General features: G+C 47.3%; 1 protein-coding gene across 1 annotated transcript; it reads right to left on the bottom strand.

The window, feature by feature from the left end:
* Positions 1 to 221: 221 nt before the first annotated feature.
* LOC119308702 lies at positions 222 to 1,407 on the bottom strand. Its single transcript, XM_037584832.1, has 2 exons — positions 1,006 to 1,407; positions 222 to 805 (listed from the first exon to the last, which is right to left on the bottom strand). The coding sequence occupies exons 1-2, from the start codon at positions 1,376 to 1,378 to the stop codon at positions 420 to 422; spliced, it is 759 nt and encodes a 252-aa protein (XP_037440729.1). The 5' UTR covers positions 1,379 to 1,407; the 3' UTR covers positions 222 to 419.
* Between the last annotated feature and the right edge of the window lie 15,328 nt (positions 1,408 to 16,735).

Below are 16,735 nucleotides of genomic sequence, written 5' to 3'. Positions count from 1 at the left end.
CTAACACTGGGCATAATCGCTAGCTTAATTATACATTAACAAACAATGCATGAATGATAGTTATAAAAAAATGACCTCTTTTCATCCTAATGCTCAACAAATTAAATAATGTCCAAACAGCTGCCATATATTACCATCTCCGTCCTTGATCTTGATCTGTTTGAACTCTTGTGCTTGTGCCTGTAAACAACGCAAACGACTAAAAATAGACACTTTGCACAGGAGGAAGCAAACCATGACCGCTTAGAGAAAAAGATGTTCCAGAGGCATAATTTAGCTAGTACACTGAAGCATAACTTAGCACACATGGAAGCATAACTTAGTACACATGGAACAGCAAAGCATAACTTATTACAGTGGAGTGATTTGGTGAGATGAGTTCATCTCATTCAGGGTCTGGGATTTCCCTAAGCAAACTACTACTCTGCTTTAACACCTTCAGCATCTTCGATTTCCTTCAACAAGCGCATATTGCTTTCGGTAATAAATGGGTCTCCGCCATCGGCGAATGGACCTAATTCCGATGGCAGATGCCACACATCAAAGTATGAGACGTCTTGGCCTTTTGAACGAAGTAACTTTGCCTCTTCTCTTTTCTCACGGTGAATGGCTGCTTCCACTGGATCTGGAGGAAGATAAGTGTTCCAATGGTGCACATCATCTGCATTGATCTTGAATATTTTGAACCGGCGAGCCATGTCCGCATGGTCACGTTCCTTGTTATGAGCCTTGCACCAGCGCTCATACAAGGCCCATAGGGCTTCGTCCGACTCAAGGTCCTTGTCCGTCGGGGTCTTAACATCATCTATGACACACAGTTTTATAAGCAAGCGTAAGTAATGTCTCTCAAGCACATACAGCCGCGAATTGCATGCAATTTGGTTTGTCAAAGAATTTATGAGATGCGGCTCAAGAAAAAGGAGAGATGGATGGATTCCCAGCCCTAACTATGAAAAAAAGGGACCCTTGCACCAGGAAGAAAGAGGGTGGGATTGGTAAGTTTACCTGGCAAGCGCTTGTAATTGGGGCTGGATAGGTACTCGGCGAGGCAAAAGCGAGGAGCGTCACGGCCATGGGGCTTCATGCTTGAGGCATCGCCGCGAATTGGGCGGCTCTGGAGGACGTCCGAGGCTAAATGGGCGACGGCTGCGGCCGCACGCTCTGAGCGAGAGGCCATCGCAGCGGCGCGAGATGCGGCTGCCGCGACGGTGCCGCACGCGGCCATCGCAGCGGCGCGAGATGCGGCTGACGCAGCGGGGCGAGATGCGAGCGATGCGTTCCGGGCGGCCCGCAGCAGCCTCGATGCCGCTGACGCAGCGGCGCGAGATGCGAGCGATGCGTGCCGGGCGGCCCGCAGGAGCCTCGATGCCGTTGCCATGGGGAATACGCCTCCTCCTCCTTCGGTGTTCTTGTACAGTAGATTTTAGGATCAGTAAACCCTAGCCCCAAGCCGGCCGAGTGTTCTAGAACTAGCCTGCTAATGGGCTGGGCTAGAATTGGCCTTAGGGCCTGTTCGGTAGTCCCCTAGCTTCACTAGATCCGCAAATCCCGCTTCTATTTCTTGATGCTGGCTTCTTCCACGAGATCGCGATCGATGAAACTGTTCGTAGCGGCAGGCCAACCTGCATGGGCGGGCTGGAGCCCAGCCAGCTCAACACGTAAAGTGGCCTTAGGCCCGGTCAGACACAGGAGGAGAGTCGTTGGGCTTGGCCCAGTACATAGGGAAAGGTAGCGATCTCTCCACGTCGCCTCATCGGGACGTAATAAGAGGGGAGAGAGAACGTAGCGAACCGGTATGTGCCTCTCGAGTCACTTCGCAGTGGCACTCCTCTGTAATTTAGCCTAACTCCCGCTTCCCTTTTCCTTGGATCGCCAGAAGTGCCGCTCCTGTTTTTTGTACGTAGATCTCCTTCAGATCCGGGAAGCTAGCTTCTCGAAGCCAAACCGTTCGGCCCAGCTCCAGCGAAAATTTGATGAATCGGGAAGCTGGCCAACTACCGAACAGGCCCTTAATAGCTTGGATTCTAAAAAAACGCGAAATCGCCGCACAAGGGTAGTTGTCCCCTCTCGCTAGGGTTTCCTCTCCTCCAGGCGACGGCGATCGCTTTGGAGATTTTCGCTCCCTTGTCCTCCTTTGTCGATCGCTCGCCGCCGGGGCTTGGCTCCGGGTCGACGATCCAGGGGAGACGCTAGGGATCTACCGATCGGGGAACAGATTTCTTCTTCGGGCGAGATTATTAAGAGATGTCAGATCCGTCTTCAAGCTTGGTCGCGGCCATGAGCGACATGGAGGCGATGATGAAGGAACTTGGTCTGAAGGAAGACGAACTAGAAGATGTTGTGATCGAAGCAGATGAACTCCCTAAAGAGGCTACAAGATGGATGGCTCTAGCTCGCGTCCATACGGATAAACCCTATAGCCAGTACTCGTGCCTAGGCGTCTGGGAACGTGTGATGGAGGAGGGTGTTGGGGAACGTAGTAATTTCAAAAATATTCCTACACACATGCAAGATCATGGTGATGCATAGCAACGAGAGGGGAGAGTGTTGTCCACGTACCCTCGTAGACCGAAAGCGGAAGCGTTAGCACAACGCGGTTGATGTAGTCGTACGTCTTCACGATCTGACTGATCAAGTACCGAATGTACGGACCTCCGAGTTCAGCACACGTTCAGCCCGATGACATCCCTCGAACTCCGAACCAGGCGAGTGTTGAGGGAGAGTTTCGTCAGCACGACGGCGTGGTGACGATGTTGATGTTCTACTGACGCAGGGCTTCGCCTAAGCACCGCTACAGTATTATCGAGGTGGACTATGGTGGAGGGGGCACCGCACACGGCTAAGAGATCAATGATCAATTGGTGTGTCTATGGGGTGCCCCCCTGCCCCCGTATATAAAGGAGCAAGGGGGGTGCGGCCGGCCATAGGAGGAGGCGCGCCGGAGGAGTCCTACTCCCACCGGGAGTAGGACTCCCCTCCTTTTTCCTAGTTGCATTAGGACTTGGGGGAAGGAGGAGAGAGGGGGAAGGAAAGGGGGGCGCCGCCCCCCCTCCTTGTCCAATTCAGACTTGGGGGGAGGGGCGCGCGGCTGCCCCTTGGCCGCCTCTCCTCTTCCTCCACTTGGGCCCATAAGGCCCAATAGCCTCCGGGGGGTTCCGGTAACCCCTCTGGTACTCCAGTAAAATCACTATTTCACCCGGAACACTTCCGATATCCAAACATAGGCTTCCAATATATCAATCTTCACGTCTCGACCATTTCGAGACTCCTCGTCATGTCCGTGATCACATCCGGGACTCCGAACAACCTTCAGTACATCAAAACATATAAACTCATAATATAACTGTCATCGTAACGTTAAGCGTGCAGACCCTACGGGTTCGAGAACTATGTAGACATGACCGAGACACGTCTCCGGTCAATAACCAATAGCGGAACCTGGATGCTCATATTGGCTCCTACATATTCTACGAAGATCTTTATCGGTCAGACCGCATAACAACATATGTTGTTCCCTTTGTCATCGGTACGTTACTTGCCCGAGATTCGATCGTCGGTATCTCAATACCTAGTTCAATCTCGTTACCGGCAAGTCTCTTTACTCGTTCTGTAATACATCATCCCGCAACTAACTCATTAGTTGCAATGCTTGCAAGGCTTAAGTGATGTGCATTACCGAGAGGGCCCAGAGATACCTCTCCGACAATCGGAGTGACAAATCCTAATCTCGAAATACGCCAACCCAACAAGTACCTTCGGAGACACCTGTAGAGCACCTTTATAATCACCCAGTTACGTTGTGACGTTTGATAGCATACAAAGTGTTCCTCCGGTAAACGGGAGTTGCATAATCTCATAGTCATAGGAACATGTATAAGTCATGAAGAAAGCAATAACAACATACTAAACGATTGTGTGCTAAGCTACCGGAATGGGTCATGTCAATCACATCATTCTCCTAATGATGTGATCTCGTTAATCAAATGTCAACTCATGTCTATGGTTAGGAAACATAACCATATTCGATTAACGAGCTAGTCAAGTAGAGGCATACTAGTGACACTCTGTTTGTCTATATATTCACACATGTATTATGTTTCTGGTTAATACAATTCTAGCATGAATAATAAACATTTATCATGATATAAGGAAATAAATAATAACTTTATTATTGCCTCTAGGGCATATTTCCTTCAGAGGGGCCTTGAACCTTCAAGGGAAAAACGGTGGTAATCGCACCATATGATGGCTTCACAAAGCCGTCCATGATATAGCTAAACAAGGTGGATATATGGATCCAAATCCATGATTTGCCAGAAGGGTACTTCTGCAAGATAAAATCGATTTCCTCGATAGTGGGAGAGTTTATTTTTGCCGAGCCAAAATCTCAAGACTTTGAAGGTAACTTCTTCAGAGTTCGAATAAGAATAGATGTTAACAAGCCGCTCAAGAACGCGGTGTCACTTGTCATCAAGAGGCAGAAAGGGGTAGTCAAGGAGATTTATATGGTTAAATATGAAAGACTCCCGGATTGGTGCGCTGTGTGTGGTCATCTTGGTCACAAGTATAAGGAGTGCGGCAATGGCATTCATATTCCTGAAGCATTGGTGTTCAAGGATCTGCAGGCCTCTTGGTTCAGAGGACCAGGGCGTGGTCCAGGTGAAGGAAGGGGCTCGGGAGGCGGCCGAGGCAGGGGTCGATCGAGCACTGGAAGAGGACGAGGAAGAGGGAATACCCAAGAACAGGAGCCCTACGAGGATGACCTCTCGATGGGCAAGCCTGGTGACTTTGAGATGGAGGACGCTGATAAAAACAAAAAAGGGGAGCCCCGCAAGACCCAGCCATGATGAAGCCAGCCACTAATCTTCAGCTAGAGGGCAACACTCTGCTTGCCCTTCCGCCTCCACCTGTGCCGGCGAGCCCCTCATCAAAACAAGAGTCAAAGAGGAACAAACAAACTCCACAGATAACTGCGAAGGGGAAGGATAAGAATTCAACAACAAACAAAACATCTGATGCGCGCTTGGCGGGCCCCCAAGCGGGGTCGCGCCCAGCGCAATGAGTATACTATGTTGGAACTGTCGTGGGGCTGGCAAACCCGCGACAGTTCGAGAGCTTCATGATCTAGCGAAGCAGTATGCCCCCTCTATACTTTGTATCTTAGAAACTCAAATAGAGGGATCTCATGTTGAGAATTTAGTGGGTACTCTTGGTTTTGATAAAAGCTATGTTAGCAAGGGGTGCCAGACAGCACAAGACAGGAAGTAAAAACCAGTCTAAATGTCCAGAATGAAACTTTAAATGAAAAGTATCTTGAGATGCCATCGGACATTGGAGGATCTAAGAATGGTGCGTTTAGATATCTCAAAGATCGCCTATGGAGCAAGATTCAGGGATGGATTGCGAAGGCCCTGTCATCAACTGGAAAGGAAGTTCTTGTTAAATCTGTCGCCCAAGCAGTGCCGGTTATCTCTATGTCTTGTTTCAAACTCCCTAGAGGTTTATGTGAGCATTGGAACATGATGATCAGAAAGTTCTGGTGGGGGTCTAAAGATGGCAAGCGAAAGCCACATTGGGTATCCTAGAAAACAATGACACAACCTAAAGGTATGGGAGGATTAGGTTTCAAAGATTTTGAGCTCTTTAATCTAGCAATGCTAGCCCGCCAGGCATGGCGATTATTGCAGAATCCAGGGTCCCTAAGTGGCTGAATTCTGAAAGTTGTTTACTTCCCAAACACCACAATTCTGGAAGCTGTTTTGTGAAATCATCCAAGCCAAATCTAGAGGGCTATGGTAGAGGGAAGGGACACTCTGAAACTGGGTTTAATCAAACGAATTGGCAATGGAACTACAACGAACATATGGAACGATAATTGGCTGCCACGGGATGAGATGTTATGCCCGTACGGTTGTATCTCACATAACCGGCCCAATCTAGTGTCCGAGTTGATTGATCCAATGTCCACAACATGGACCAGACAATGAGTGGAGGAGGTCTTTATGCCAATGGATGTTTCGATCATTGTCAAGATCCCCCTATGCACAAGAAATATCTCAGATTTTTGGAGTTGGAATTTCGAAAAGAATGGCAATTTCTTGGTGAAGTCAGCTTATAGAATGCTTGTTTCAACCAGGCAAAGGAGGGAGGCATGGCTTGATGGCACCGCTGGCTCATCCCGGGCGAACATGGAAGAGAAGCCATGGAAACCCTTTGGAATACTAAGGTTCTAGGGAAGGTCAGGATGTTCTTATGGTGCCTCTCTAAACATTCGATACCCACAAACGATGTTAGGGCCCATAGACATATGATAGATTCAGCAGCATGTGGCATTTGTGGAGCTTCAGATTCATGGAAGCATTCTCTCGTCAACTGCACTATGTCACGATGCATATGGGCACTAGTTGATGACGAATTAGCACAAAAGTTAGCAGAGATCACAGAAACCAACGCCAAATAATGGATCTTTACTTTGATGGAACTATTATCTCATGGCATGTTTGTCAAGCTCTTTGTTGCGTTGTGGGCGATCTGGTCAGTGCGTAGGAAAGTCATCCATGAAGGTATATTTCAAAGCCCCCATGCAACTTACTCATTTATCACCCGTTTCATCGATGAGCTATCAATTGTCTCTGAGAAGCCTGCTACCAGACTCATAGCTTCTACCATGCAGGGCCAAGCCCAACGCCCAAGTGCGCCACCGAGGGGTACCACAAAATCCATGTTTATGCCGCAGTACGCCAGGGCAGGGGTGGTGCTATTTCTGCTGTGTGTAGGGATGGCGATGGAAACTTTATTGGCAGCTCACAATTGGTGATAGTGGGGGTACAGGACCCAGCCACTCTTGAGGCCATGGCGGTGAGGGAAGCTTTAGCCCTTGCGGAAGATCTGCACATACCCAATATGGTCATTTCTTCAGATTGCAAGCAGGTCGTAGGAGATATCATGAAGGGCTCAGCGGGAAGATATGGAGCCATCATCAATGAAATCAAACTACAGTCAGCTACTTTTAATTGTATTTTTAAATTTGAAAGTCATAGAGTTAATATAGAAGCTCATAGTTTACCCAAGCATGCTCTTACTCTTGGTCCGGGACGCCACGTTTGGTTTGGCCAATCCCACAACCAAAGATGTATCCCACCTTCTGTGGTTTTTGATGAATAAAGCTTGGTTTTCCCCTAAAAAAATAGTCAAGAGCATTTTCAACACATGATGCAAATTTGAAGATGGTATGGTTAGTTTGGCTTGCATGCACGGTAGGATGCCTAGTCAAAAGTCCCGCCTGGTGTGGCCTTAAATCCAACACAATAAGGTGCTTGAGAATTGTCGTGGATTTGTCATGGCAGATGTCCTAGTGAAAGGACTTAGTCGTGGAGCCATCGCTACGAGTTTACTTGAAGGGGTTAAAGCGGACACAAAGACACGAGAGTTTTATACTAGTTCGGCCCCTTTGATGAAGGTAAAAGCCTACGTCTAGTTGTGATGGAATTGATGTGGTCTCGATGGCTAGGGAGCAAACAAGCTTCGCCTAGGCTCGAGTTATGATTGTCTGTCCTTGAACCGTCGCCGGGTCGTCCCCTTATATACACGGGTGACGCCCGTTGGTTCACAGAATCCCAACCGGTTCATACTCGTATCCCGGTTGGTATCTCTCTATTCCTAACTTACAATACAAGTTACACATCAGGCCGGTTTACGGCTACAAGTTCTAAACCGACTACAGGCCTTGGGCCTTTCTCTGCTTTTACCACTAATGAAGTTAACCCGGCCCAGGCTGGCCGGTTTACGCCTAGTGGTAATATCCCCAACATTAGGCCCCAGATTGATTTGAACTGGTTCATGTCAATCCTTCACAAAAACTTGCATCTTGGATATCTTCTAATGATTGGTAAACCGCCGTGTCGTCATCACTTCTGGTTGTTGTAAACCGGTATGACGTCATCCTGAAATTTTATCATTTATAACGCCCTCTTTTAACAACAGCTCCTGGATCCGCGCGCTTGACCTAGCTCTGTTGCTTTATAAATAGGACCGAAGGGTCATTTCTTTCCTTTCCCTTCGCCCCTTCTTCTTCGTCTTCCTCGCGCCGCTGGTCTTGGAGCTCCGCCACCATCGTCGACTTCTGCCTCGTCCTGGGCCGCTGCATTGACCTAAACGTACCAGAGCACTGCGGCATCTTTCCGCGTCTTCTCCATTCCTGGTAAGGTTTCTCCTCTTCTTGACCTAGATCTGTTCTTTAGGGTTCCCTGTTCATGCTGTGTTCTTCGCGCGTTCATATCTGTTCTCTGACTTTGAACGGATCCATGAACTTGTATTGTATTTAATAGTGATCCCTACGCATCCGCTGTAGTTTCTCATCTAAGCCCATAGATCTTCCGCACATATCTGCTCCACAGTTCACTTCTGTTTCTGCCTTACTCCTCGAAATATTTTTTTATGAGCTCGCGTTTGATCCGCCGTGGTAACAGGATCTTGCGAAACTTGTTTCTGCATACTTAGTTATCCATAGCTTCAATCGCTTCCAATGCTTAGGTCAGGCGGTTTAACTTTCCATAGAAAAACTGCTAAACCGGTATATATATATCATTAGTCCCCTGGTTGAACCGCCAGAATCCACATGATACCGTATTACAGAAAACCGGTTTATAGATGCTGCCTCCGGTTTATCGTAGTGTAGATCAACGCCTTCTTTTATCCAGCATGCTCTTAAACCGGATCAACTATTTCTTGTAGATCTCACCATGGCCAAACAAGTGTATGAATGCAACTGGGTTCCCTCTCGCGTCACAGAACCACAGCAGGATGACCTAGTCTCGATTGGCGCTTTAGATGATAAAGATACAATCCACTGGAGGGTTCCTGGAGAGGAATGTCCTCCTACACCCCAGGAAGGAGAAGTTGTGGTCTTCGCAGATCACCTGGCCCGGGGCTTCAAACCGCCCGGTTCGAAATTTTACCGGGATGTGTTAGCCAATTTCCAGCTCCGTCCACAGGATATCGGCCCCAATTCTGTTACCAATCTGTGCCACTTTCAAGTACTATCTGAGGTATATCTTCAAGAGGAGCCTTCTGTTGAATTGTTTAGAGACCTCTTTCATTTAAACCGTCGTACTGAATTCACCGACGGTCCCAATACTGAATTGGGTGGCATGGCTATTCAAAAGAGGAAGGAAATTACTTATCCCCACATCAAACTCCATACTCACCCCAAGGAGTGGAATGCAACCTGGTTTTACTGCAAAGATACTTCTCCTGAGGGTGAAAATCCCTTGCCTGGCTTCCATCCAGAACGGCTGAGCAACACTCACCCTTTTCCACAAAGACTGAATGCCAAGGAAAGAAGCAAATATGCCCCGCAACTGTCCAAGCTTCGAGCTTTTATGGCCAACGGTTTAACGGGAATAGACCTTGCACGTTGTTGGATATCATGGAGCATACTGCCTCTGAGCCGGCGCTCCGGTTTGATGTGCAAGTATACTGATAGTGTCGACGACCCACTCCGACACACCAAAATCCAACTCTCTGATGATGAAGTCACAGATTCGGTAAAGAAGATGTTGAATGAACCGGAGCACCTCTGTGCTCAAACCGGTCTGCCTCCTTACTGCACCACCAACAAACCGCCAGCGGTAAGATTTTAGTTGTTCCATCATTAAACCTGTTACTGCTTTATATGTCTGACATTGAATTACTTCTGATCCAGGGTGATAATCCGTTTTGGAGCAAGAAACTTTCACAAGATAAAGCGGACAAAGCAGGGCGGCCAACCCGGCCCAAGACCAAAGTTATCAAGAAACCAGCTCACAAGAGGAAAACCACCGCGTCATCTGACCCAGCCATTGATGATGATGTGGGTAATCCGGATCTTGAGGTAGAACTTGATTCACTTGGCTTACTTTTTACACGCCTTATTGATGATGATGCTTGTCAGGACGACGCTGAGGCTAGCAATGCGGGATTCGCTGAGGTAACTATTCTCTCTTCCGATTCAAAAAATTTGCCTTTGCCAAAATTTCGCCAAGCAAACCGGAAAGTTAAATTTTCTCATCCTCTTGCTTACTTGGACCCCAAATTTCTTATGAAGATGTAGCAACATGAAGCTCGCCGCACAACCTGGCACAATGGTCAGGTAGTTACCTCTGCCGGTTTACCAAACAGCCCAGTTCGAAAGCGCCGCTCCGAGGTCTCCGACCTTTTTATTGCTTTAAATTCTAAAGCGGGTTTCTTCCGTCAACCTCTTAATCCGTCCGACTCCGATTACCAGGTCACTTCCCATTCATCCTCTGGTGAATCATCAGCCACTCAGTTACCACCATTGAAAATAGTTGCCGGGTAAGAAAAAACGAGCATACGCTTCCAGTATATTGTGCAATGGCTTATGCTTTTCACTGACTCTTTGTTTTTCTTTTAGGGCCAAACCGAAACCAAGCAAGAAGGCCCATTTGGATAAAACAGCTGAAGAAGATGCCGCCCCAGATCATGAGAAAGCGCCAGATCTTGAAGATTTTGCCTCTGAAGATATTCCCAATGATCCTCCGTTACAAGACGATGCCATTCCTGAAGAAAGGCCTGTTAACACTTCAATCTCTGCCAATCCGCCTGCCAGCTCCGTCGGGATTGAGAAATCCCATAGTCCTGCCGATCAAACAGCCGTACCCACACAAGCCGCCGAGTCTAAAGATGATGATGTTGTGATCACTGGTGAGGGCCGCTCTGAGCCGAGGAATCCTGCCACCTTAACCAGACATACTGTGAAAGAAGATTTCTCCGCTTTAAATAAAGGAAAATGGGATGTTGAACTGGAGACATATGCTGCTCTGAGTGCCCAAGACCTTCATTCTGGTTATTTAAACCGGCTTTATACCAGCCGTGACTGTGAAGCTGGCCTGGTCAAGATAATGAGGGATAAATTTGAGGTAATCCACTTCTTTACTTACTGCCCTTGTATTCATCCTCCTAGCCCCCAAGGGCCGGTTTGTAATCTTGATCAAACCGGGACTTGAATATGTTCCTTAACACTTTTTGAAATTCATCCGCATAGCCCCCCAAGGGCCGGTTTAACTTAGCCTAATTAAACCGGGGCTTTAATAGAAAACTGTCCTTGAAAACATACGTAGATCAAATATCCATTAGCCCCCAAGTGCCAAGTTGAATACTTGTATTGAGCTTGGGACTTTGCAACCTAACAACATGTATAAAAACTGAAGGTACATTAGCCCCGAAGTATCAGTCATATAACTTTGCTATGTGGTTGATACTTCAATTTCTTGAACCGCTTGTTGAAAATGCTGTCTGTATGCAGGCTGAGGCGAGAATCAAGGAGGACCGGATTGCCGATTTACAGGAGGCACTGAAAACCCAACAAGCCGAAACAGACAAGGCCAAGAAAGAATTAAACAGTGCTTTGAACACCACTGAACAACTGAAAGAAGGCTTCAAGAAAGAGCGGGCTGATTGGGCCACTGAGAAGGCCACTTTAATCAAACGAGCGGAAAACGCTGAAGCTGCCCTTAAACCGGTGGTAGATGATCTTACAGCCATAAAGCGGCAAGTACATTCCATGACCGCGGCAATCTTCGGTAAGCTCCTTTGATCGTCTGCGATGATGTCAACCCGCTGTAATATAAATCCGGTTTGAAAACGTGTCTTTATTGTTGTAGGCACACGCATCGGGCACTTAGGAAACGATGTGCGGAAGAAGCTGAAGGCTGTCTACACCTTAGTAGAACAACCATATACCGGAGCCCAGCGGATCATCACCACAGCCTCTCATAACAATCCGGCACCTTCTTTACTCCAGGATACTCTGAACAGGTTGTCCATGCTTCCGGCCCGGATTGAGGAGGTGAAAAAATCTGCTGCTCGAACCGGAGCCATTAACGCTTTGATTCGGGCCAAGGCATGGGTACCAGATTTTGATCCTATGGAAGCAGCTCAAGGCTATCCTAGTGTGAAGGAAGATGGCTCTGATTTTAACGAAGAGGATTTACGGGCGATAAACCGTGCAGTGCGCCCTCTAGCCTGCCAGCTAGCTGAAGAGGCAGATCTGACACATTACCAAGCGCAATATAATGACCAGAACAAGCGCGTGCTGGCCCCAACTTTTGAAGCGGAGAATCTGATCCCTCCAATCCGTAAGCACACTTACGCTCCCGATATTGAACCGTCTTCCCTGATCCATGAAGAGGCTGTTTTCCAAGCTTTAATGGGAATCGACTGGACCACTGTTGATTTCCAGCCAATGGGTAGAGACGAGGAGGCTGAAGCGGCGGAGGATGAGGAGCAGGCTTGAACCGGAAGCCGGTTTGAATAGTTGTCCTTGGCATCTGTCCAAAAGAAACAATGAACTTATTTGGGCACTGTGTTGCCTTGTAATAGGATAGTTAATACTTCTATCTTGAGTATGCCTTCGTGCATAGGTACTGAAGCTTTTGGAAAAACCTTGATTCGTATTTCCTGCAATCAGAAAGATTTGAACTTCGGTGGCGGTTATAGCGCCAGCCGGTTTATGATCTTGACATGTATATCAATAACATAACAAATAAGTGATACGAAATACCTGCCATGTATGGGCATGAAGCTGGCTTAGCCAAGCTTGAAGCGGAGGCCTTATGAACCATTACCGTCAATAAACTGGGGAGATAACAGCTCCCATATAAACCGTGCTGAATCAACACAAGCCCCCTTGTTACTCCATGATGGTAACAGGGAAAGGTAAACCGGGCATACATCTCCGGTTTAAAGGGGAATCAAATCCATCGGCTGAACCGGAAAAAGGTGTCTTGTTGATATAAAATAAATTCAACAATAGCAAAAAACAAACAAGCCATGAAAATAACATGGAAGCCAAGGCAATGATAAAAAACCTTTGCAAATATGCGCTATACTGAGCTGTTCAGATGGTATTACCATGGTCGGACAGGATCAAGCCCCCAATAGGTGTGATAATGATTCAAGTCAGCCAGGTCCCCAAATGACTCGTGGCATATATGCCAGATCAAGAGGCGTGGCAATGGTTCGGGTTCGACCATGCCCCCAAGTGATGTGATGGCCTTAGGCCGACCAAGAGGCGTGACTGGTTCAGACTTGACCATGTCCCCAAGTGATCTGGTGGCTGTCGCCTATCAAAAGGTGTCGCGTTGGTTCGGACTCGACCAAGGCCCCTAGTGATATAAAAAAGCAAATGTCAAGGGGTAAACCGGAGGCCGCTTTAAAAATAGAGGTACTCCATGTAACCACGCATGATAAGAAAGACAGAGACCCCGCTTTAGCTGAGGCTCCGGTTTTATTATACCCAAGATAATATATACATTGTCATGATATGTACATAGATAGAGCCGATGGCTCAAGTGTAGTAAGGCCGAAGATGAGCTATGTTCCAGGGCCTGTTGGTCTCCTCCTCTGATGTGCGTGAGTCTTGATGCTCTCGAATATCAATCAGATAGTATGACCCGTTGTGCAGATTCTTGCTGACCACGAAAGGTCCCTCCCAAGGTGGGGATAATTTGTGCATATCTATCTGGTCTTGGATGAGTCAAAGCACCAAATCTCCTTCTTGAAAGGTTCTGGTTCTAACCCGGCGACTGTGATAACGACGAAGATCTTGTTGGGGAACGTAGCAGAAATTCAAAAATTTTCCTACGCGTCACCAAGATCTATCTATGGAGAGACCAGCAACGAGTAGAAGGAGAGTGCATCTACATACCCTTGTAGATCACTAAGCGGAAGCGTTCGAGTGAACGGGGTTGATGGAGTCGTACTCGTCGTGATTCAGATCACTGATGATCAAGTGCCGAACGGACGACACCTCCGCGTTCAACACACGTACAGCCCGGTGACGTCTCCCACACCTTGATCCAGCAAGGAGAGAGGGAGAGGTTGAGGAAGACTCCATCCAACAGCAGCACAACGGCGTGGTGGTGGTGGAGGAGCGTGGTAATCCCGCAGGGCTTCGCCAAGCACCACGGGAGAGGAGAAGAACTTGGGAGAGAGGGAGGGGCTGCACCAAAGGCATAAGGTGTATTTTGGGAGGCCCTCCTACCCCACTATATATAGGGATCCCAAGGGGGGGGTGCGCCAGCCCCTAGGAGATCCAATCTCCAAGGGGGCGGCGGCCAGGGGAGGAGTCCTCCCCCCCCCCAAGGCACCTAGGAGGTGCCTTCCCCTGCTGGGACTCTTCCTTTAGGGTTTCCCCAGGCGCATGGGCCTCTTGGGGCTGGTGCCCTTGGCCCATGTAGGCCAAGGCGCACCCCCTACAGCCCATGTGGCCCCCCGGGGCAGGTGGCCCCACCCCGTGGGCCCCCGGGACCCTTCCGGTGGTCCCGGTACAATACCGATGACCCCGAAACTTGTCCCGATGGCCGAAACAGGACTTCCTATATATAAATCTTTACCTCCGGACCATTCCGGAACTCCTCGTGACGTCCGGGATCTCATCCGGGACTTCAAACAACATTCGGTAACCACATACAAGCTTCCTTTATAACCCTAGCGTCATCGAACCTTAAGTGTGTAGACCCTACGGGTTCGGGAGACATGCAGACATGACCGAGACGTTCTCCGGTCAATAACCAACAGCGGGATCTGGATACCCATGTTGGCTCCCACATGTTCCACGATGATCTCATCGGATGAACCACGATGTCAAGGACTTAATCAATCCCGTATACAATTCCCTTTATCTAGCGGTATTTTACTTGCCCGAGATTCGATCGTCGGTATCCAATACCTTGTTCAATCTCGTTACCGGCAAGTCACTTTACTCATTCCGTAACACATCATCCCGTGATCAACTCCTTGGTCACATTGCGCATATGATGATGTCCTACCGAGTGGGCCCAGAGATACCTCTCCGTTTACACGGAGTGACAAATCCCAGTCTTGATCCGCATAAAACAATAGATACTTTCGGAGATACCTGTAGTGCACCTTTATAGTCACCCAGTTACGTTGTGACGTTTGATACACCCAAAGCACTCCTACGGTATCCAGGAGTTACACGATCTCATGGTCAAAGGAAGAGATACTTGACATTGGCAAAGCTCTAGCAAACGAACTACACGATCTTTGTGCTATGCTTAGGATTGGGTCTTGTCCATCACATCATTCTCGTAATGATGTGATCCCGTTATCAACGACATCCAATGTCCATAGCCAGGAAACCATGACTATCTGTTGATCACAACGAGCTAGTCAACTAGAGGCTCACTAGGGACATATTGTGGTCTATGTATTCACACGTGTATTACGATTTCCGGATAATACAGTTATAGCATGAATAAAAGACAATTATCATGAACAAGGAAATATAATAATAATACTTTTATTATTGCCTCTAGGGCATATTTCCAACAGTCTCCCACTTGCACTAGAGTCAATAATCTAGTTCACATCGCCATGTGATTAACACTCACAGGTCACATCGCCATGTGACTAATACCCAAGAGTTTACTAGAGTCAGTAGTCTAGTTCACATCACTATGTGATTGACACTCAATGAGTTTTATGTTTGATCATGTTGCTTGTGAGAGAGTTTTTTTGGTCAACGGGTCTGAACCTTTCAGATCTGTGTGTGCTTTACAAATCTCTATGTCATCTCCTAGATGCAGCTACCACGCTCTATTTGGAGCTATTCCAAACAACTGTTCTACTTGGAGCTATTCTAAATTATTGCTCCATAATATGTATCCGGTCTCTCTACTCAGAGCTATCCGGATAGGTGTCAAGCTTGCATCGTCGTAACCTTTACGACGAACTCTTTTACCACCTCCATAATCGAGAAAATTCCTTAGTCCACTAGTTACTAAGGATATCTTTGACCGCTGTCCTGTGAGCCATTCTTGGATCACTCTTGTACCCCTTGACTGACTCACGGCAAGGCACACTTCAGGTGCGGTACACAGCATAGCATACTATAGAGCCTATGTCTTAAGCATAGGAGACGACCTTCGTCCTTTCTATTCTGCCATGGTCGAGCTTTAAGTCTTAACTTCGTACCTTACAACTCAGACAAGAACTTCTTCTTTGACTGATCCATCTTGAACACCTTCAAGATCATGTTAAGTTATGTGCTCATTTGAAAGTATTATTAAGCATTTTGATCTATCCTTATAGATCTTGATGCTCAATGTTCAAGTAGCTTAATCCAGGCTTTCCAATGAAAAACACTTTCAAAATAACCCTATATGCTTTCCAGAAATTCTACGTCATTTCTGATCAACAATATGTCAACAACATATACTCATCAGAAATTCTATAGTGCTCCCACTCACTTCTTTGGAAATACAAGTTTCTTATAAACTTTGTATAAATCCAAAATCTTTGATCATCTCATCAAAGCGTACATTCCAACTCCGAGATGCTTACTCCAGTCCTTAGAAGGATCGCTGGAGCTAGCATACCTTTTAGCATCCTCAGGATTGACAAAACTTTTCTGATTGTATTGCATACAACCTTTCCTTACGAAAACTAGTAAGGAAACTTGTCTTGACATCCATCTGCCAGATTTCATAAATGAAGCTAATGCTAACATGATTCCGACGGACTTAAGCATCGCTACGAGTGAGAAAATCTCATCGTAGTCAACTCCTTGAACTTGTCGGAAAACACTTCGCCACAAGTCGAGCTTCATAGATGGTGACATTACCATCCACGTCCGTCTTCTTCTTAAAGATCCATTTATCTTAATGGCTTGCCGATCATCGGGCAAGTCCACCAAAGTCCATGGATCCGTTCT

Source organism: Triticum dicoccoides, chromosome 5B, assembly GCF_002162155.2.
Source record: "Triticum dicoccoides isolate Atlit2015 ecotype Zavitan chromosome 5B, WEW_v2.0, whole genome shotgun sequence".
Lineage (NCBI taxonomy): Eukaryota > Viridiplantae > Streptophyta > Magnoliopsida > Poales > Poaceae > Triticum > Triticum dicoccoides.
The sequence above is the reverse complement of the archived record's forward strand: the minus strand, read 5'-3'. Positions and strand labels throughout refer to the sequence as shown.